The sequence below is a fragment of the Myotis nattereri genome (genome assembly GCF_964212035.1).
Source record: "Myotis nattereri genome assembly, chromosome: 1".
Classification (NCBI taxonomy): domain Eukaryota; kingdom Metazoa; phylum Chordata; class Mammalia; order Chiroptera; family Vespertilionidae; genus Myotis; species Myotis nattereri.
The window spans coordinates 65,518,888-65,542,137 of NC_138075.1; the positions used below are offsets into that span (position 1 = coordinate 65,518,888).

The 23,250-nt window shown below is 41.4% G+C and overlaps 1 protein-coding gene across 1 annotated transcript in view; it reads left to right on the forward strand.

The window, feature by feature from the left end:
* Positions 1–23,250, forward strand: part of UBR1 (ubiquitin protein ligase E3 component n-recognin 1) — a 141,803-nt gene that overhangs the window by 15,616 nt on the left and 102,937 nt on the right. The window contains exons 4-6 of the mRNA XM_081112661.1: positions 3,479–3,557; positions 11,263–11,373; positions 21,174–21,304. Coding sequence (XP_080968787.1) covers positions 3,479–3,557; positions 11,263–11,373; positions 21,174–21,304 — 321 coding nt within the window. The remainder of the gene's footprint in view (positions 1–3,478; positions 3,558–11,262; positions 11,374–21,173; positions 21,305–23,250) is intronic.

Consider the following 23,250-nt stretch of genomic DNA (forward strand, 5'->3'; position numbering starts at 1 on the left):
ATTATGTAGTCCACATACTCTTAATTTGAAACTCTTGAGGCCAGGTGTATTTCAGAATTTTTATACTTCCCTAGCAGAGTCAAGGCAGGATCTTATCATCAAACACAGCATTTTTGTAAGAAATCTGTAAATATTCACAGCAAGTGGTATACATAGAGTCTGTAGTTTCATGTTATTTCAAGTCAGTTTTTGTTACCAAGTGAGATTTGGTGCCAAAGGATTGCAGACCTGTAAGGGTAGAAAGAATTTCACTGGGTAAAGGAGGCCAGTGGTATGGAAACTAGAAACAGATTTAGGCTTTTACCCTTTGTGAGAGCAGTTGCCTTAAACATGGAAAACTTTTTCACTCCCTAATCCTGCCTGAAACTTTCAACTTTTAGATCTTAGCAGCACTTTTAGTGGTTTTTCTTTTTTCTCCTTTAATAGAGGTAGTTTAGGTTGGGTTAGAAGTGGGACTTTTTAGACTTTATAAATACAGAAATTGTTTTTTGCTTTACTGTAATTCTAGGTTTGACTGGTTTATATTTAGTTAATAGTTGTTTAGAGCTTACTATCTTTTATCCAATTCTTTCATCAGGAAAAAGTCAGCTTATGTGTTTTGTACACTGTTTTGCTGTATAGCCTGATATACTTCATTTATCTTACATATTTTTAGCTGAAGCCCCAATCAGTTTCAACTAAAGCATAGTAGACATTTTTAGACCCTATTTCTCCAAAAGTGTCATGGAGACATTTAAAAAATATATATGTTTTTATTAATGTTTTTAGAAAGAGAGAGAGGAAGGGTGAGGGAAACATCAGTGAAAGAGAAAAATCAATTGGCTGCCTCCTGCAGGCCCTGTTGGGGATCTAGCTTGCAACTTGGGCATGTGCCCTAACCGGGATGAACCATACTGGCTAGGGCACATGGAGGCATTTCAAATTGTCACAACTGGGGAAATGGTACTAGTGGGTAGAGACAGGGTTGCTGCTTAAACATCTGCAATGCACAGGACATCTTTATGTCTGACAACTATCTGGTTCAAAACTTTAGTACTGTTGAGGTTTAGAAATCCTGCTCTAAATAGGTCAGTAGATCAAATACATTTTAGAGAACATTGTTAGGCAATTTTTATTTCCTGTTATTTTAAGATTCATTTTTAAAACTTCCAATTCCATATCTTCAACTCTTCTAAATATTTTAAAAATTAATTTTGTAGCCCTAGCCAGTTTGGCTCAGTGGATAGAACATCAGCCTGCGGACTGAAGGTCCCAGGTTTAATTCTGGTCAAGGACACATGCCTATGTTGAGGGCTCCATCCCCAGTGGGGGGCATGCAGGAGGCAGCCGATCAATGATTCTCTTTCATCACTGATGTTTCAGTCTATCTCTCCCTCTCTCTTCCTCTCTGAAATCAATAAAAAAAAATTATTTTTAAAAAATTAATTTTGCATTTTGCACCAATTTATAGCAGGTCCCCAACATTTTGTTCAGTGTTGTTCATTATAGTGATAAGATGCCATAGGAACTTAACTCTTGTTTATATTAACCTATTTTAAAAATTATATTTTTGGTGTGTGTGGGTTTTTTTTAATCCTCACCCGAGGATATGTATTTTAAAATTGGTAGAGAGAGAGAGAGAGAGAGAGAGACATCGATGTTAGAGAAAAATATCAATTGGTTGCCTCCCATATGTGCTTTGACTAGGGATTGAACCCTCAACCTAGGTATGTGTCCTGACTGGGAAAATCGAACCCCTGCAACCTTTTAGCGTACCAGATGATGTTGCAACCAACTGAACCACTCAGCCAGGGCTGAAATTAGTTTTGTTATATGTTGTTTCACTTAAAGTCAAAGAACCTATAGGTGACCTTAAGTGAGGACTTACTGTATATTGTCCTTAGTGTTTTCCTGAAAATATTAAATAAAATAGTACATTTTAAAAGCTGTTAGGGAAGAGATGAAGAGAGATTGAATTTCACTCATTCAATAAATATTAGTTCAATATCTAACATGTAGTAGGCACTGTTTTAAGGTGTTTGGGACATATCAATATCCTCCTATATACTAAAAGCGTAATATGCTAAGTGTCCAGCCTATCGGTCCACCATTCGGTTAACCTCTCAATCCGTCTCTGTGATGCTCACTGACCACCAAGGGGAAGAATGGTAGGTTAGCTTGCTGCTGGGGTCCATCTGATCTGGACTGGGTGAGAGGGCTAGACATGCCCTGGAGCTCTCCATTGTCCCTCCCCGGCGGCCCGGTGGTCCCTGATCAGCCTGATCGGGACTGGGCGAGACTGCCCCAATGGACCCCAATCGCTGGCCCCAGTCGCTGGCCAGGCCGAGAGACCCCATGTGTGCATGAATTCATGCACTGGGCCTCTCGTATAAAATAAATAGAATGCTGGCCAGGTAGTTAAGTTGGTTAGAGCATTGTCCTGATAACGAAGGTTGCGGGTTCGGTCCCAAGTCAGGGCACATACAAGAATCAACCAATGCATACAAAAATAAGTGGAACAAATCAATGTTTCTCTCTCTCCCCCTTCCTCTATCTCTAAAATCAATCAATAAATTAAAAATTTTTTAAATAAATAGAAATTCCTGCCCTTATGATGCTTACATTCTAATGGCTTTTGTCTTTATCCAAGCTTTATTTACCATTGAACAATCATTGTTTGTAAAGTGTTTGTAAATGTAATGGGTAAGATGATTGCAAATACTTTTTTAAAAGTTAATTGCTGGGGTTCTTGTCCCAGCATCAAGAAGGGTTCAGGAATCTGGAAAAGGCTATGCATAGATGACATAGAAATCCAGAGACTAATAAAGAGTCCGGAGACGAGATATAATTTTGAAAGACATTGGGGGTCAGAGGACCTTCAGCTAAAGGAACTGAAGACTGCCGCCTTGTCTAGGACCCTTGCTTTTATTAACACAATTTGTCCTAAGGCAAGGTGGAGATAATACACTTCAAAGGGTAAGGTTTCAAAGGGTACAGAAGCATTGTCAGGGGAATAGCCTAAGGCTTTTCAGGTGTTTGGCCAGTAGGAGGCAATAACATGTAGATTAAGATGCCTTCTAACTGTCTGGCAGCCACAATCAGTTTCCTATTCAGGTTTGGGGAAATGCCTTTAGCCATTCCCAACAGGTGACTACATGTGTGACTCAACGCTGTTGAGTCCCCAAGTCTCATCAACCTTTTGATGAAACTCTTGAAATTATGACATGCTGGAATTGTTTTTCATAAAACTAATTATGAAGTGTATCTTAACAGTTTGAAACCATGTGCAAACTCAAAGTAATGAGAATGATTTAAGAAACAAAATGAAATATACAAACTTAAACATTTGACTATGGCTAAAATTATTTGAAATTTAGTTTTTGAAGCATTTTTATAATTAGTTTGGATCATATAGGAAACTCATTCACATTACATTATAGTCCGTAAGCATCAATGGGAGTAATCTAAATTTTGGATTCTGATTTTTAATCTTTTTCAGGGATTGTGCAATTGATCCAACATGTGTACTCTGTATGGACTGCTTCCAGAACAGTGTTCATAAAAACCATCGTTACAAGGTATGAAAATAGAGCCATAAAATATCTAGATTAGCAGGAATCTGTTGGCCACCTAGTTCATATTCCTGACCAGTACTTGAATTCCTGCTATTACAGTTCTGATGTGTGTAACTTTAGCTCTGATTAAACATATTATATGAGGAAGAGGTAGTCCCATACAATTTTTTATAAGTATGTCACATTTATACAAAAGGTTGTGTAAGGTATATGAACAGCTTAAAGGACAACTATAAAGTGAACACTCATGTAACCACTACTGAGGTCAAGAAATAAAACATTGCCTGCTCTCAGAGGCCTCCTCCCATTTGTTCTTCCTGGATCATAATCTTTCTCTCACCCCTCACAATAATTTGTCCTTTATTTCCGTTTTAGCTTATCACTCAAATCATATTGAATAGTTTTATCTGGGGTTTTTTTGTGTGTTTTTTAAAAATATATATATATATATTATTGATTTCAGAGAGGAAGGGAGAGGGAGAGAGATAGAGACATCAGTGATGAGAGAGAATCATTGATTGACTGCCTCCTGCACACCCCCACTGGGGATTGAACCTTGACCAGCATGTGTCCTTGACCAAATTCTAACTCAGGACCCTTTAGTCTCCAGGCTGATGCTCTATCCACTGAGCCAAACCAGTTAGGGCAAGTTTTATTGATTTTTGAACTTTATATAGGTGGAGTCATACTGTATCTTTTTCCTTTTGAGTGACTTCTTTCATTCAGCATTGTGTGTGTAGCTGTAATTTGTCCATTGGCCTTATATGCTCAGTAATCCATTTTGTATTTATTTATTTATTTATTTTAATATATTTTATTGATTTTTCACAGAGAGGAAGGGAGAGAGATAGAGAGTCAGAAACATCGATGAGAGAGAAACATCGATCAGCCGCCTCCTGCACATCTCCCAGTGGGGATGTGCCCGCAACCCAGGTACATGCCCTTGACCGGAATCGAACCTGGGACCTTTCAGTCCGCAGGCCGACGCTCAATCCACTGAGCCAAACCGGTTTCGGCTTGTCTTTATTTATTGTGCTATATATGGGTAATGCAGATTGCTTCTAATTTGTGGTTATTATGAACAATTCTGCTATGAACATTCTTATTTGTGCATTTTGGTATATATGTACAGTAGTTTTTCTGGGCTATTTATCTGGAATAGAATTGCTGAGTTCTAGAGCAGGGGTGGGCACCCTTTTTGTGAGTGCGTGCCAAAACCAGCAAAATCTCTGACTCAAAATTCTTCTGTGTGCCAACCCTAATTTTTTGAGAACATGTTATGCCTACTTGATATCTCTTAAGATGTACGTATGTGAAGAACGTTGAAGAAATAATAAAATTCATTCAAGCGACAAAAACACAGTATATGATGATGAAAAATACATTTATTTTTTAATGTATACATGTACACTGATAGTCCTACAGAAAACTTTATGACTCGGTTTGATATTATCAGTGGGACTTTTGCTGCTGCGTCACTGATGACAGAGATTTTACATCAGGTTTATATTTCGTGACCTTCAGAGATATGCACCAGCTACTACTTTCATCCGTCAGCTACTCCTATTATGAGACTTAGCAAAATTCATCACTGAGAACAAAGATTCACAAGCGTATGTGGATGGAAACATGGAGAGTAACGCTGTTGCAAAGTTTTTTAAACAAAAATTTTTCTGGAATGGCATTCCAAGCCCTCAATAGTTCGTTTTCGACACTTCTCTCTGGTACTTCTGTCTCTAATCGCTTTTTTTCAATGTTTTCCTAGTCAACTCTAAGGTCAATAAATTCCTGCTTCCAAATTGAGCTACTCTGAAATTCAATCAACTGCATTTCCAAGTCAGCCATGTCTATCCATGAAAACATTTGTAAGTTTAGTTCCTCCAGTTTCATGCTGTCTGGAAACCTCATGAATTTTGCTCTCTCTTCCAGTTCTCTGAATTTCACAAATCTTGAGAAGAACTGCTCAATAGTTGACTCGATGATGTTTAAGAACAGCTTTTGAAGGCTTTGACAGTCTGTTCTGTCATCTTTTGGGAGGTCTTTGATGTGCCTCTTGATGTTTGGGAAATATCTAAATCTCTCACCATTCACATCCCTCTTAAAGACTTCCAGTTTCTTTTCAAAAGCCTTTATGTAACCAAACATAACATCGAGTGTCTTGCCAGTTCCTTGTAATTTAACATTTAAGTCATTCAAATGTTCACAAAAATTATAAATGGAAGATTATAAGAGAGGGTTTTGCATGCCAGCAAAAGTTACTGGCGTGCCATGTTTGGCACGCATGCCAGGGGTTGCCCACCCCAGTTCTAGAGTATATGAATCTTCATTCATAATAGATAACATCAGACTGTTTTCCAAAGTGGTTATACCAATTTATGGCAGCAGTATCTAAGAGTTGCCATTGCTCCACATTTTTGCAAGATTTGGTGTCTTTTTAATTTTAGCCAATCTGATGGTTATATAATAGTGTCACATTGTGATCTTAATTTAATTTTCCTAATTACTAATGAGGTTGAGGGCTTTTTCTTTTCCTGTTACATTTTTAGACAACCTTGTAATTTTGAGCTGAAATATACTTCTCAAGTAATAGTATTGGTTCTTTTTTTAAAAAATATATTTTATTGAGTTTTTACAGAGAGGAAGGGAGAGGGGTAGAGAATTAGAAACATCTATGAGAGAGAAATATCAATCAGTTGCCTCCTGCACACTCCCTACTGGGGATGTGCCCTCAACCAAGGTACATGCCCTTGACCAGAATCGAACCTGGGACCCTTGAGTCTGCAGGCTGACGCTCTATCCACCAAGCCAAACCGATTAGGGCAGTATTGGTTCTTTACTCTGGGCTTAGACCAGCCGTGGGCAAACTACGGCCCGCGGGCCTAATCCGGCCCGTTTGAAATGAATAAAACTAAAAAAAAAAAAAGACTGTAACCTTTTATGTAATGATGTTTACTTTGAATTTATATTAGTTCACATAAACACTTCATCCATGCTTTTGTTCCGGCCCTCCGGTCCAGTTTAAGAACCCATTGTGGCCCTCAAGTCAAAAAGTTTGCCCACCCCTGGCTTAGACAAACATAATAACTTGATGCTGCTTTCTGTGTATTTTTAAAAAACCCTCACCCAAGGATATTTTTCCATTGCTTTTTGGAAAGAGGGAAAGACAGAGAGAAATGTTGATGTGAGAGAAACACATCAATTGGTTGCCTCCTGCACTTGTCCTGACCAGGGTCCACGCAGGGGAGGAGCCTACTACTGAGGTGCCTTTGACTGGAATCAAACCCAGGACCCTTTGGTCCGCAGGCTGACACTCTATCCACAGAGCCTAATCAGCCAGGACTGATGTTTCTTTTTGGACATGTAACATGCCTAAAGTTTTATGTAGGTTGTGTCTTCCATAGAGTTGAAAGTGATGTTTATGTTTTGAGACTGGCCTCAATATTATTGCTTTAAGCTCAGGAAGTACTGGGCTATAGATATAGGTTATAAATATTGTGCACAAGGAAAAACAGATTGAGAAGCCTATAATATAGTGTGGTTAAAATGTTTTCCCAAGATTACAAAGCTAATCACTGGTGGAATTTACATATTTGATCATTGGTTACACTCCTCAATTGTAACAAATATACCACACTAATGCAAGTTCTTAATAATACAGGAAACACTCTAGGATTAGGGGAAGAAGGGCTATATATAAACTTGATATTTTCTGCTCAATTTTTCTTTAAACCAACTGCTCTAAAAAATAATTTTAGTTCTATTTTTTTAAAGAACTTTTAAAGGTTCTTAATACATTTTTCCAAATTGCTATAGGAAAGAACTATACCAAATGTAGTACAGTCAGCAATCCAGAAACCTGCAGGACCTGCAGAAACCTCTTAATAGAAACTTTATAACTGAACCCGACTTTTAAAATACTTTTACCATCACTATTGAAATGAAATTATTTTATTGTTCTTAATGTTGTTTCTCTTACCTTATTTTGGAATGGTGAATATGGAATACCTTTGCATTGCTACTTTACTTTGCTATCATCCTGGATAATAGGAACAAGGCATTTGGCAGTTTATTTTGCAGTTGTTCTTGCTGACAGGACCAAGGTCTTTGATTGAAGAGTAGAATAAATTTTAAGTAGCCAAGATCAGAATAATATGACTTTGATCAAGTAGAACCAAAATAGTAATTGAGTTCACCTAACTAGGGTCTTCTTGCATCTTGGAAGTTAATACTGAAAACCAAGCCGGCTTGTAATCTTGGCACTCCTTTTTGGAACACATTCTAGAGTCAATTAGAATAAACTTGGAGAAGAAAACAAAGCTCACTAACAATGTTCTTTTTTCTTTGTTCCGCTTCTGTGTATGTCTCTATATTTACTAAATGACAGTGATGTATTTATATTTGTGTCTTTCATCCCTACCTGACTTTAAGCTCTCCAGGACAAGGTCCAGATCTCATATACTTTATACCTCCTATGTCTGTCATGGTACTTGGGACATAGAGGCTTTCAACAAGTATGTGTGGAAATAAAGTGTTAGGATCAAAAGCACTAAATCATAGGCAGAGCTGGTGATATCTAAGATTTAATTATAAAAATAACTATCTCGGTCTATTTTAACATCAGCCTGTTGTAATCTTATATAATGAGAATTTATATACATACTAGAAGCCCGGTGTACGAAATTTGTGCACTGGGGTGGTGGTCACTCAGCCCGGCCTGCACCCTCTTGCAGTCCAGGAACCCTCAGAGCAGTGGTTCTCAGCTTTCCTAATGCCGCTACCCTTTAATACAGTTCCTCAGGTTGTGATGACCCCAACCATAAAATTGTTTTCGTTGCTACTTCATAACTGTAATTTTGCTACTGTTATGAATTGTAATGTAAATATCTGGTATGCAGGATGTATGTAGGCGACCCCTATGAAAGTGTCGTTTGACCCCCAAAGGGGTTGCGACCCACAGATTGAGAACCACTGCCTCAGAGGATCAAACCTAAGCTGGCAGGCGGACATCCCTCTTGCAGTCTGGGATCCCTCACTCCTTACTGCCTGCCTGCTCACTGCCCTTTACCACTCAGATCACTGCTCCTTAGCGCTGCCACAGAAGCAGGAGAGGCTTCTGCCTCCACCGCTATGCTAGCCAGCCATGAGCTCGGCTTCTGGCTGAGCGGCACTCCCCTTGTGGGAGCACACTGAGCACCAGGAGGCAGCTCCTGCATTGAGTGTCTGCCCCGGATGGTCAGTGCGCATCATAGCAACCAGTCATTCTGGTTATTCCACCATAACAGTCGCTTAGGCTTTTATTATATAGACTAGAGGCCCGGTGCACAAAATTCATGCACTCGGGGAAGGGGGTACCTCAGTCTGGCCTGCTCCCTCTAGCAGTTCAGGAGTCCTCAGGAGATGTCCGACTGATGGCTTAGGCCTGCCCCAGAGAGCAAGCCTAAGCCATCAATCTGACATCCTTAGCACTGCCGCAGAGGCAGGAGAGGCTCTCGCCACTGCTGCTGCACTCACCAGCCGTGAGCCCAGCTTCTGGGTGAGTGGCGCTCCCCCTGTGGAAGTGCACTGACCACCAAGGGGCAGCTCCTGAGTTGAGTGTCTGCCCCCTGGTGGTCAGTGCATGTCATAGTGATCTGTCCTTCTGCCTTTTGGTCAATTTGCATATTAGACTTTTATTATATAGGATACTAGAGGCCCAGTGCACAAATTCGTGCACCAGTGGGGTCCCTTGGCCTGGCCTATGGGATTGGGCGGAAACTGGCTCTCCAACATCCCCCGAGGGGTCCAGGATTGCGAGAGGGCACAGGCCAGGCCAAGGGACCCCACCGGTGCACGACTGGGGCCAGGGAGGGACACGGGAGGTTGGCCAACCAGGGAGGGATCGCAGGAGGGCTCCAGGGAGTGTCCGGCCTGTCTCGCTCAGTTCTGATAGGCCGGACCCTAGCAGCAAGCTAACCTACTGGTCAGAGCGTCTGCCCCCTGGTGGTCAGTGCACATCATAGCTACTGGCCGACTGTCTGCCCTCTGGTGGTCAGTGCCTGTCATAGTGAACAGTTGAGCTGCCTTAGCATATCATTAGCATATTATGCTTTGATTAGTTGAACTGATAACCAGATGACCGGACACTTGGCATGTTAGGCTTTTATTATATAGGAGGATTATCTTTGAAACACACAGTGTTAAAAAATGTTTATTTACCTAGGCAATATAATAAAACTTACCTTTTAAAATTTCAAATAATACAGAAGATTATAAATAAAAATTATATTTGTCTTTCTGCCCCCTTGTACTTTCTTTGTTAAACTAAACACACTTTACTGTACATCCTTACAGATCGTTTTTATCTATAAACATGTATTTACAAACATGCACACAGACATACATATGTTTATATATTTAGAGAGGTATTGTGTGTGTGTATATATAAATGGGATCCTACTATATGTTCTATTTTGCTACTTGTTTTTAAATTAACAGTATATCATGGGTGTAATTCTATGTTGATACATGTAATAATGTTCTTTTTCTCTGTTTCATTCCTGTGTATGTCTCTATAATTACTAAATGACAACGATGTATTTATATTTGTGTCTTTCATCCCTACTCTTGCCTTATTTAATTGTGCATGTATTCCTTTGTGGGAATATATCATCATATATTTAACTCATCCACTTTGTATAAACAATTATATTGTTTTCAGTTTTTCACTGATCAACAAATATTGAAGTGTACATATGTCTTTATTTTCATATAGTTCAGTGTATATATTCAAGAATGCCTAAGGCTAGATTCTTAGAAGTAGATTTTCTGGATTGAACAGTATATACATTTAAAATTTTGATAATTTTTGCCTAATATTGTTTTGTTTTTAATATATTTTTATTGATTTCCGAGAGAGGAAAGGAGATGGAGGGAGGGATACAAACATCAATGGTGAGAGAGAATCATTGATCAGATGCCTCCTGCATGCCCCTAATGGGGATTGAGCCCTTAACCTGGCCATGTGCCCTGACACAATAAAAGGACCCATGAGTAACAGAAAAACTCACCCAGTGTGATCAACTCCGAAATATATCCTTTTAATGGGAATGTAAGTTGGCACAAATAACTCAAGAACAACATTAGGTACCCAGCCAGTGTGGCTCAGTTGTTGAGCATCAACCCATGAACCAGGAGGTCATGGTTCGATTCCCAGTCAGGGAATTCAAAATCAGGCCATTGTCATTCTCTATCTGGCTTAATATATTTTATTTAATTTTTTTTGCAAGAACTCTCAAAGGAAAAATGTAAATCATTTTAGTTGCTATAGGACACCAAATAGATGAAAATACTTTTTACATTTCTTAAGTACAATATATAAGTATCATTGTAATTATTTTAAAGTGTCTGTTTAATTAGAAAATCGCATTACTTAAGCATTCTGGGAATTGTGTAGATTTTTTTTTGCACATTACACAATCTGTTCTCCATTAGTAGAAAAATTTAAAAACTATTATTAAAAATTAGAGTATATTTCAAAAATTTTTCAAATTTGAAGGTACATCTTTGTTGTGGTTAGTATTCAGGTTTTTTACATATCCAGTTTCCATTACATTAAACACAATTAAGGTAGAAGTATTAGGGAACATTTATTATTTGAGTTATCTGTGTCATTCTTCCTTGCTTTGTAATACGTTTTGAAATCAAGACAAACTCATTTTTCATTTCTTAGATGCATACTTCTAGTGGAGGAGGATTTTGTGACTGTGGAGACACCGAGGCATGGAAAACTGGCCCTTTTTGTATAAGTCATGAACCTGGAGCAGCAGCTACTACAAAAGAGGTAAGAATATTAGTTGTTTTTGTTTTTTTAAATAAAAAATGCTAACTACTTTAAGCTTGCTGAAATTGGATAGAAATAAATGTTTTGTGTATGGGTTAAACTGAATTCCATTGAGAATCCTAATAGTGAATTCATAATGAAAAGATAACTCAGAATACTTTTTGTTAAGCAGTCAATTTGATAAGAGTGAACAATACATATTTAAGCCTAAAAGAACAAATGTAAGTAATTATTGTTAGAAGCCAAATGTAATAAATTAGGAAACTGAAGAACTGACACATAAATTTAATAATTACTTTCCTTAAAAAGAGTCAACAAATTGATTATTCACTATACATCCTAATCAAGAAAAAAAAAGAAGTGAGCCAACTCAGTTGTATATAAGAAAGAAGAATGAGGAAATAATGATACAATCACAGAAGGAATTGTAAGCATTATAAAAAAACTCTTTATATGACTATAAATACATTTGAAAATGGATTACTTTATCAAACAATATACAATGCCAATTTATTAATAAACAGAACACCTGAAATATTTGTAAGCTTTGAAGAAATTCAGAAAATTGTCACGAGACAATACTTTTAAAAAAATGCCATCTACACTAATTAAAGAGAAACGTGCAAATTGGTGTCACTCCGCTATGTCCACCAGGCAATCAGAGTGACTATGCAAATTAACCCAACAAAGATGGCAGTTAATTTGCATATGCAGGTGTGGAGTGAAGACTGAAGGCTCCAGCTGGACTGAAGACTGAAGAGGCTTGGCTTCTCCACTGCGGCCGGACCAACGGCCTGGGTCCCAGGTGCCGGAGAAAAACCGGTGTTGGCAGCCAGGTGCGCGAATCTTCATGCAACAGGCTCCTAGTGTTCAAATAGTTTCACAGAGGAATTTCTTTCAAAACTTTAAGAATAAGGAGTTTTTGTACTCTTTAAACTGTTCCAGATAATGCTAAAGCAGTAAACACCCCTAAGGCCCAGCTTTTGATCTCTTTAAGTACCATTTTCCATTAAATGTGATCAGGGATTGCTGTGAAAATACTAGATTCCAGGCCTTAGGGAATACATAAGCTTATAAGGATGGGTTTATGTCAAAAGAAGAACACAACTTAAAAGGACTTCCATTGACCTGAGTTGGACAATTGTAGCATCAAAAAATAACAAATAACCGCAATAATTCATTAACTCATATTAAAGATATAAAAACCCATGAAACATATGAGAAAGCAAAAATAGAAAGATGAAGTTTGTTGTCATCGTAGTGATTATTGTATCATTCTTTAAAAGTTGGTAGGAATTGTGTTTCATGGTAAATGAGTATTTTCAGTTGATGAGGCAAAGCTCTTCTTTTATAAATATATTTTTATTGATTTCAGAGAGGAAGGGAGAGAGACAGAGAAACATCAATGATGAGAGAGAATTATTGATCATCTGCTCCTGCACGCCTCCTGCACACCCCCTTCTGGGGATTGAACCTGCAACGGGGCATGACCAGAATCAAACCCAGGACCCTTTAGTCTACAGGTCAATGCTCTGTTCACTGAGCCAAACTGGCTAGGGCAAAGCTCTTTTTTTAGACGAATACCAGCTAATAGAAAAAGGATACTAGAATAACAAAAATCAACATTTTGCAAGCCCTAAGGAAATCTATACTAATAAAAGGGTAATATGCAAATTGGTCAGGACACCCTCACAATAACGACCAAACAGCAGGCTACGTGGGGCAACCAGGCCAGCAGGGGGGGCAGTGAGAGTGAGGGGCTACCAAGCCAGCATGGGGGGCAGTGAGGGGCAATCAGATCAGCAGAGGAGGACAGTTGGGGGGTACCAGGCCTGCAGGGAAGGCCAGTTGGGGTGACCAGGCCAGCAGGGGGCCAGTTGGGGGCAACCAGGCTGGCATGAGGGGGCAGTTAGGGGCAGTTAGGGGCGATCAGGCAGGCAGGCAGGCAGGCAGGTGAGCAGTTAGGCGCCAGCGGTCCCGGATTGTGAGAGGGATGTCCGACTGTCGGTTTAGACCCGATGCCCAAGATCAGGCCTAAACTAGCAGTCGGACATCCCCCAAAGAGTCTCAGATTGGAGAGGTGTTCTGCACCAGGCCACTAGTATATGATAAATAAGGATCATTACTGGATGTGAAAACAGTTGAGACTTGACTTCATAAGGAACAATATTCACATGGTTCTAAATTGTCATCTCATAGATTACTTGATAGTCATAAGAGAAAAAATGAAACTTTACAATGGAGGTATCATTCTGTCATTCCTGAAGCCAGTCATGAATCGCTGCTAATAGTGGGTTGATGTAGCATAATGAGCATCATCTGATGTAAAATGCAGTCCATAGCTTAACACCTAAAAATCAGTCAATGCAATATACCATATAAATACAGTGGGGCCTTGACTTACGAGTGTCCCGACTAACGAGTTTTTTGCGATATGAGCCGTCTCTCGGCCGATTTTTTGCTTTGAGTTGCGAGCTAAAATTCGGGTTACGAGCCAGCTTCAGATACCCCACTGCTAGTTGGCACAGCGAACGTCACAGTGAATGCCACAACATCAGCCCAGCATCACGTGTCTCTTTATGATTTGATATACGAGTAATTTGAGTTACGAGCTCCGTCACGGAACGAATTAAACTCGTAAGTCAAAGCCCCACTATAGAATAAAAAATTAAACCATGTGATCATCACAAAAGATGCAGCAAGAGCATTTCACTAATTCCAACACACGTTCATGATAAAAAAGACTTAAAATTAATAGAAGAGAACTTCCTCAACCTGATAGAGGGCATCTAGGAAAAACTCAAAGCTGTAATTATACTGGACTAGGGGCCCGGTGCACGAAAATTCGTGCACTGGGGGTGGGTCCCTCAGCCCGACCTGCGCCCTCTCCAACCTAGGTGCTCTCAGGGGAGCCCTCTCCAATCCGGGAGTTTCTGTCTTTGCAATCATATGAGCGAATTGTCTGAGACCCCAACCCAGTTTAGTTTGTTGCTCACAGAGTAATTGAGGCATCTTTTTTTTTCTTTGCTTCATTGGTGGAGATTTCCTGGAAGTTTTAGGATATATTCCCTTTAATTTTTCCTGGACACTCTGATTTTACTTATGTCTCTCACCTTTGCTTTCCCTCCATCTCCCACCGTGACAGTAACTTGCTCCAGGCTCACTTTGCTGTAGTGCGTAGGAGATCCATCTGCCACCAGAACTCCGATTCCCAGCATTCCTGGTGCTCCCCGCGCTCTGGGCTTCGGCTTTAGGTCCTGGGGCTGCCAACAGAACTACTATTCCCAGAATTCCTGGTGCTCCCCGTGCTCTTGGTTTTCTCTTCCTGCTGTGTCTCCGTCCCACGGCCTCTCACTCTGCCAAGTCCTCCAAGCTGCCAGCTCTCCCTTTCTGCTCTCCGTCTGGCAGCTTGGGGAGCCAAGTTCCCCAAGCCGCTCCATTCTCAGCCGGCTCTCCCACTCGGCTCTCCGCCCAGCAGCTTGGGGGAGCAACCGAGGGAACCACGTCCCCCCAAGCTGCCAGCTCTCCCACTCTGCTCTCCACCCAGTGCCTGTGTATGCAAATTAACCCGCCATCTTTATTGGGTTAATTTGCATACTTGTTCCTGATTGGCTGGTGAGTGTAGCGGAGGGATGGTCAATTTACATGTTTCTCTTTTATTATATAGGATACTGTCTCCTTAACATCAGGAAGAAGACAAAGATTCTGTCCTTGCTACATCTATTCACTATTATACTTGAGTTTCTAGCCAGGACAGTTTGTCAAGAAAAAAGAAATAAAAGGCATTCATATTGGAAAGGAAGAAGTAAAACTAGCTCCATTTACAAATGACATGATTTATATAAAATATATAGGAAAGCCTAAGGAATCTATTAAAAAATAATTAGAACTAATAAATCCATTCAGCAAGATTATAGGATATAAGATAATTATATAGCCCTGACTGGTTTAGTTCAGTGGGTAGAGCGTCGGTCTGCGGACTGAGGGTCCCAGATTTGATTCCAGTCAAGGGCATGTACCTTGGTTGCGGGCACATCCCCAGTAGGGGGTGTGCATGAGGCAGCTGATTGATGTTTCTCTCTCATCGATGTGTCTAATCTCTATCCCTCTCCCTTCTTCTCTGTAAAAAATCAATAAAATATATTTAAAAAAATTTTTTTAAAAAAGATAATTATGTAAAAACTAGAGGCCTGGTGCATGAATTCTTGCTCCAGTGGGGTTCCTCAGCCTGGCCTGCGGGACCGGGTGGAAACCGGCTCTCCGACTTCCCCTAAGGGGTCCTGGATTGCGAGAGGGCACAGGCAAGGCCAAGGGACCCCACCGGTGCACAATCGGGGCCAGAGCAGGATGTGGGAGGTTGGCCAGATGGGGAGGGCCCTCAGGAGGGCTCTACGGCATGTCTGGTCCAACTCGCTCAGTCCTGATTGGCCGGACCCCAGCAGCAAGCTAACTAACTGGTCGGAGCATCTGCCCCTGGTGGTCAGTGCACGTCATAGCGAGCGGTTGAGTGGCCTTAGTATATTATTAGCATACTAGGAGCCCAGCGCGCAAAATCACGCGGCACCGCTCACCCACCTGCAGCCTTGCCTTGACACCCAAACCTGTCCACGCAGAGCTCCAGCATGCCTGGCCCAGCCCCCAAATCCTCTAGCCTTCTCTGGCCACTTTAAGCCCCGCTTTCAGTCCCTCAAATCGCCACGGGTTGGTCCCACCTTCTCTAGGTGCCTCCCCACTTCCTCCCCATCTCGGGAGCAACGTGGCAGCTCCACCCCATCGTGGCACCGGAGGAGAGCATGGAAGCTTCCCACCTGCTGCACTATGCTCCTTCCCCTGGCACGTGAGCCGCAGGGCACTCAGAGTGTGAGCGATGGGTGGCAAAGGACTGGTGAGGGGGGCACTATGGGCTCTCACCCCTGTCCTCCCTGGCATGGGATGGTCTCGCCTCCTCCAGGCACCTACCTGCTTCCGCCCCAAATCTGGAGCAACGTCCCAGCTAATATGCTAATGGTGTGGTCGTTACCCACTATGGTGTCCCAACCATTAGCATATTAGCTCTTTATTAGTATAGATTACGCTTTGATTGGTTGAACAGACAACTGGCCACTTAGCATATTAGGCTTTTATTGTATAGGATTACTTGTATTTCATCCTAGCCAGTTTGGCTCAGTGGATAGAATGTCAGCCTGCGGACTGAAGGGTCTTGGGTTCGATTCCGGTCAAGGGCACATGCCTGGGTTGTGGGCTCGATCCCCAGTAAGGGGTGTGCAGGAGGCAGCTGATCAGTGATTCTCTCTCATCACTGATGTGTCTATTTCTCCCTCTTCCTTCCTCTGAAATCAATAAAAAAAATATACATAAAGAAAAAGAAGCAAAAAAGTTTCTTATTAAAAAACAAAAACTTACGTGTATTTCTATACATTGTAATGAATACTCTGAAAATGAAGTTAATGAAAAAATTCCATATATTATAGTATCAAAGAGATAAAATATTTAGGAATAAATTGAAGAAAAGTATGAAATTTATATTCTGAAAACTATAAAATATTGTTGAAAGAAATTTTAAAATATCTAAATAAATGGAAAAACATGTCATATTTCTGAAACAGAAGAGTTACTATTTGTTAATATGCAGTTCTTTGTGTTTTTTTCCAATACCACCAAGGAATTAATTCAATTATTCGCCAACACTGTCTAGGTGTCTCACAAGTTTATACTGGATTTCCACTGGATTTCTTTTTTTTTTTTTATCTTAAAGAGCTACTATGATTTTTTTCTTTTCTTTTCTGTTTGAGTCCTTTGTTTAAATCAGTGGTTCTCAACCTTGGCTGCACATTAGAATCACCTGGTAATCTTTTTAAAATCCTGATTTCTGGGCCTCATCCTCCGGAAATTCTGTTTCTTTGTTATGGGGTGGGGCCACAACATTAGTAACAAAGAAACAGAATTTCCGGAGGATGAGGCCCAGAAATCAGGATTTTAAAAAGATTCCCAGGTGATTCTAATGTGCAGCCAAGGTTGAGAACCACTGGTTTAAATAACGCTATTGTGTTATAACTTGCATACCATATAAGAAAATTCATCCATTTAAAGTGTATAATTCAATGGTTTCTTACTGTATTCATAGAGTTGTAACTGTCAGCATAATCAATTATAGAACACTAGAGGCCCGTTCCACAAAAATTTGTGCACTCGGGGGGAGGGGGATCCCTCAACCCAGCCTGTGCCCTCTCACACTCTGGGACTCCTCAGGAGATAACGACCTGCTGGCTTAGGCCTGCTCCCGGGTGGCAGAGGGCAGGCCCAATCCCTAGGTGCAGCCCCTGGTGGGGCTCAGAGCAGGGCCGATTGGGGAGTTGGGGCACCGCCCCCTGTCATGCACAGAGCAGGGCGATTGGGAGGTTGTGATGCCACCCTCAGTCACGCTCAGGGTAGGGCCGATTGGGGGGTTGGGGCACTGTCCCCTGTCACACTCAAGGCAGGGTTGATGGGGAGGTTGCGGCGCCACCCCCTGTCACGCACAGAGCAGGGCCAATCAGGGGGTTGGGGCACTTCCCCCTGTCACTCACAGAGCAGGGCCCATCAGGGGGTTGGGGCACCGCCCTCTATCACCCACAGAGCAGGGCCGATCAGGGGGTTGGGGCGCCGCCACTCTCACACTCAGGGCAGGGCCGATGGGGAGGTTATGGCTCTACCCCATCACACACAGAGCAGGGCCTGTGGCGGGGGGGAGGGGTGTTGGGGCGCCGCACCCTGTCACGCACAGAGCAGGGCCGATCAGGGGGTTGGGGCGCCGCACCCTGTCACACACACAGCTGCAGGGCGATCAGGGGGTTGGGGAGCTCTCCCCTATGAGGCACAGAGCAGGGCTGATCAGGGGGTTGGGGCGCCTTCCCCTGTCACACACAGAGCAGGGTGGATAGGGCGGTTGTGGCCCCGCCCCCTGTCACACCCAGAGCCGCAGGGCGATCAGGCGGTTTGGGCGCTGCCCCCTGTCACGCTGATCCCGGTGCTGGGAGGCATATTACCCTCTTACTATATAGAATAGAGGCCTGGTGCATGGGTGGGTGCCGGCTGGTTTGCCCTGAAGGGTGTCCTGGATTAGGGTGGGGATCCCCACTTGGGTGCCTAGCCAGCCTGGATGAGGGGATGATGGCTGTTTGCAGCTGGTCACACACCCTTCAGGGTGGGGGTCCCCACTGGGGTGCCTGGCCAGTCTGGGTGAGGGGCTGAGGGCTGTTTTCAGGCTGGGGGTGACTGAAGCTCCCAACCGCTCCTTTTTTTCTTTTTTTTTTTCTTTTTTATTCTGGGCCAGCTTTAGCTCTGAGGCTTGGCTCCAGCTCTGAGGCCTCAGCTGCTGAAAGTAGGTTTCTGGCCTTTGCTTACAATGTTGTGATCCTGCTGGCTGAAGCCTGGTGGACTAAAGTAGGTTTCTGGGGTTTTGTTTAGCTTCTATATTTGTTACATAGTTGCTTAGAGTTGCAGCTCAGAGGCCTGCAGCGGCAGGCGGGGAACGTTGGAGTCCTCTGTCACTGAAGCAAGCAAGCCTCATGTTAGTTTCAAGCTGCCTGGCTGCCGGCCGCCATCTTGGCTGGCAGTTAATTTGCATATCGCCCTGATTAGCCAGTGGGAAGGGTAGTGGTCGTATGCCAATTACCATGTTTCTCTTTTATTAGATAGGATAGGATTTTCATCATCTCCAAAGAAACCAGTCATTCAATTTTTACAAACTTCCCAGCCTTCGGCAATTAATTTGTCTCTGTAGTTTTGCCAAGTTTGGACAGCCTATATAATAAAAGCCTAATATGTTAAGTGTCTGACCATTCGTTTGACCAGTCACTATAATGTGCACTGACCACCAGGGAGCAGATGCTCAGACTTGTAGGTTAGCTTGCTGCTGGGTCTGGGCGAGACAGGGTTGGACACGCCCTGGAGCCCTCCCGCGGTCCCTCCCCAGCCCCGTTCGTGCACCAGTGGGGTCCCTCATCCTGGCCTGCACCCTGTCGCAATCTGGGACCCCTTGAGGGATGTTGGAGAGGCGGTTTCTGCCCAGTCCCCTCAGGCCAGGCTGAGAGACCCCACCAGTGCATGAATCCGTGCACCAGGCCTCTGGTATTTTATAAATGGGAAGATATAATATGTGATTGACTTCTTTCACCTAGCATGATTTCAAGGTTTATCCATGTGGTAGCATGTACTTCATTCCTTTTTATGACCAAGTAATATTCCAATATATAGATATATACCACGTATTATTTATCCATTTATCAGTTGATGGACTTTTGGGGTGTTTCCACTTTTTGGCTATTAAGAATAATGCTTCTATGATCATTTGTGTATACGTTTTTGTGCAGACATTTTTAAATTTCTCTTTGATAGATACCTAGGAGTGGAATGGCTGGGTCATATGTTAACGATGCTTAACATTTTGGACACCTCTTATACTGTTTTCCTAATTGGCTGCACCATTATATTTCTACCAGTAGTGTAAGGGTTCACATTTTTCCACATCCTGGCCAACACTTGTTATTATCTGCCTTTTTCGTTATACTCATCCTAACAGGTGTGAAGAGGTATATCATTGTGATTTTGATTTGCATTTCCATAATGGCTTATGATACAGAGCATTTGGATGCATTTTTTTTTTTTTTTAGCTGATTGGTTTGAACAAGCCTTTTATTAAGGAGATGATGTTCTGTAATAAAAAGTTTTTTATGGGAATCAAAAGACCCAGGTTTTAGTCTTCTATTTATAGGCTCTTTGACCTTGGATGGGTTCCTTATCCTTTAAATGTCATTAATTCTCTGCCTTTCTTACAGAGTGGCTATGGGAATCAGTTTAAATTATGAGAAAAAAATTTTTTTAAAGAATAGTTTATCAATTTTTAGAGCGAGAGGAAGGGAGAAAAGACATCTTGATGTGAGAGTGTAACATCGTTCTGTCTCCTGCATGCTCCCCACTGATTAGCCCACAACCCAGGCATGTACCCTGACCAGTAATCGAAACATCAACCTTTTGGTGCATGGAATGACGCCCAACTGAGCCACATTGGCCAGGGTATGAGAAAGATTTTTGTAAATTATAAGAGATAACCAGTAGTTCTCTGATATTATCATAGTTAGGCTACTCAGAAAGGCAGAGAACATTCATATGGCAGAGCATCACTAAAAGGGGGTGAAGAGGGGCATGGTCCTATCTCCTTCCTTTCTGTTATCTGTAGCACTGACTTGGCCATAAGGAGTTAAACTAAACTTATATAAATAGCAACTTACTTGAGGTCAACTCAATTTTATTCCTGGGGGATGGTGTAATGAACTTATTAAAATTCATTAGAGGCCCAATGCACGAAATTCATGCAAGGGGCTCTGCCCTTGCAACCCCGGCTTCGTCAGAAAGGTGGCCCTGAAGGCCATTTGGCTGTCCCGTCTAATTAGCATATTATGCTTTTATTATTATTATGCTTTTATTATTATAGATTATTATAGCCGTGGCTGGTGTGGCTCACTTGGTTTAGTGTCATCCCATGCACCGAAAAGTTGCAGGTTCAATTCCCAGTCAGGGCACATGCTCAGGTTTTGGGCTCAATCCCTGGTAGGGGACATGCAGGAGGCAGCTAATCGACATTTTGCTCTCTCGTTGATGTTTCCCTTTTTCTCTCCCTCTTCCTTTCTCTAAAAAAAGAAAATCAATTTTAAAATCTTAAAAAAATAAATACACATAATTATAAATTAATAACACTATCTTCTTTATCCATTTTATTTGTATACAATGTTGGTAGTTTGTTTTTCTCTGCTTTCTTACAGAATTTACGTTGTTCATTAAATGAAGAGGTAATTGCCCAAGCCAGGAAAATGTTCCCTTCAGTGATAAAATACATTGTAGAAATGACTATATGGGAAGAGGAAAAAGAACTGCCTTCTGAACTCCAAATAAGGTGGAGAAATTTTTCAAAAGCTATAAGTTTTAGTGATTGTTATTTATATTGCAAAATAAGTGTTGGAAGAATGTTTTTGTTATTTACTGCTTAATTTATTACCATTATGCAAATTTTATAGAGAATCGTCTTTTGGAATACTTTTAAAATGTCCATTTATATGAGATGTTCTGCTAGGTGCTAACAGAAGTTAAGCCAAAAAGAAGAACCTAGTCAGAATCTTCTGATTTTTAAGAAAAAAACAAACCAAAAAAACTATTTGCAGGGTTATGTTCTAAATGATTTATAAGTCCCTAGCAGCCACTTATACAGTAGGGAAGTAGGGAAGTAAGTTGCCCAGTTTGATACTGGCCTGGACCAACTTCCCGGCTCCCAGTAGGTTTGTGAACAAAGGTAGAGACTTGGGCACAGTGTCTGTCCCTTTAGCCCAGGTCTTTAAGATTAAAAAATGTTTGATGGCCCGGCCAGTGTGGCTCAGTGGTTGAATATAACCTGAAGGTCATGGTTCGATTCTCAGTCAGGGCACATGCCCAGATTGCGGGCTCAATTCCCAGTCAGGGGCATGCAGGAGGTAGCTGATCAGTGATTCTCTCCTATCATTGATTGATTTTTCTCTCTCTCTCTCCCTCTCCCTCTCTCAATGTGTTCCTCAGGTGGGTTGTTGCACATTTAAAAAACAACAACAATAAAATACGCTTGTTGGCAGGAATTAGGAATTGGCCCTTTGCCCTGTGCTTTGGTATCTAGGATTATTTCAGTTGTAGATATTGAACATCTTTAAGCCCCAAATCCAGGAATTCCTAATAGGCATAAATAAGTCTTTCCAAGACTATACTATTTGCTCTTAACTTACAGATACAAAAGGGGATTCCAGACCTGATATGAAGATATAATTTGGGCCTTGTGGGTAAATCTAATCACAAATATATTATTCTTCTTTGAATTTACTAGGTTTTATGGTTTGTTTTATTTTAGGAGAGAAAATTAAGAATTTAAGTTTATAAAGACAATAAACATTGTTTTACTCTTGCTGGGCCAAAAACTGCTAGGGAAAATACAGGTCATCAGAGATTATGTCCACAAAGGTTCTAATTTCAAATATGTGATAGCATCAGTTAAACTCGTGTAAGAATTGTGTTGGTCAACAAAATACTAGTTAGCAATCTGCCTGCCTAAAAAGGGAAAGTTGCTTGAGTGTGGATGTGTATGGAGGCAGCATCGGACTTCACATTCACATATCTGAGCTCTGTCCTTCTCACTGCGTATTGGCATTGTGACCATGAAGAAATCCTTTTGAGCTTCCATATCCTAAGCTATAAGAGGCCCAAGAAAATCTTCCTCTTAGAGTTATGAGGATTAATAATTGAGCACATTGTAAAAGCATATTATATAAACTGTTGAAAACTGATAACACCTAAATTTGTGTAGCCCATGACAACTATTTTCACATGTTTTATAAGATCCTCACACCACTCTCAAATGTAGACATTATACTCTTCTTAGAGATGGAAGAGGCATTGTCATATCAACAAGTCTAAAAGCCTAAGCCACCCAAATGTCTATAAGGCCCCTCATTCAGTCAAATGGTAGTGCCTGCACTTTAAGTCTATATACTTAAAAAAACTTAAATGTACTGTAAAATCAGAAATATAAGATAAAACAAAAATAAATTCAATAGGAACTAAATGTTATTAAAATGTTAGTATTATTGCCTGCTTGAAGGTTCTGAGTCTGAGGCATTTCTTCCTTTGTCAAGATGAGAAGTTAAGAAGAATGGTATTAAAACCATGACCCTGGCCTGGACCAACTTCAGGTTCCCAGGAGGTTGTGAACAAAGCTAGGGACTTGGGCACAGTGTCTCCCTTTAGCCCAGGCCTTTAAGATTAAAAAATATTTGATGGCCCCGCCAGTGTGGCTCGGTGGTTGAGCATCAACCCATGAACCTG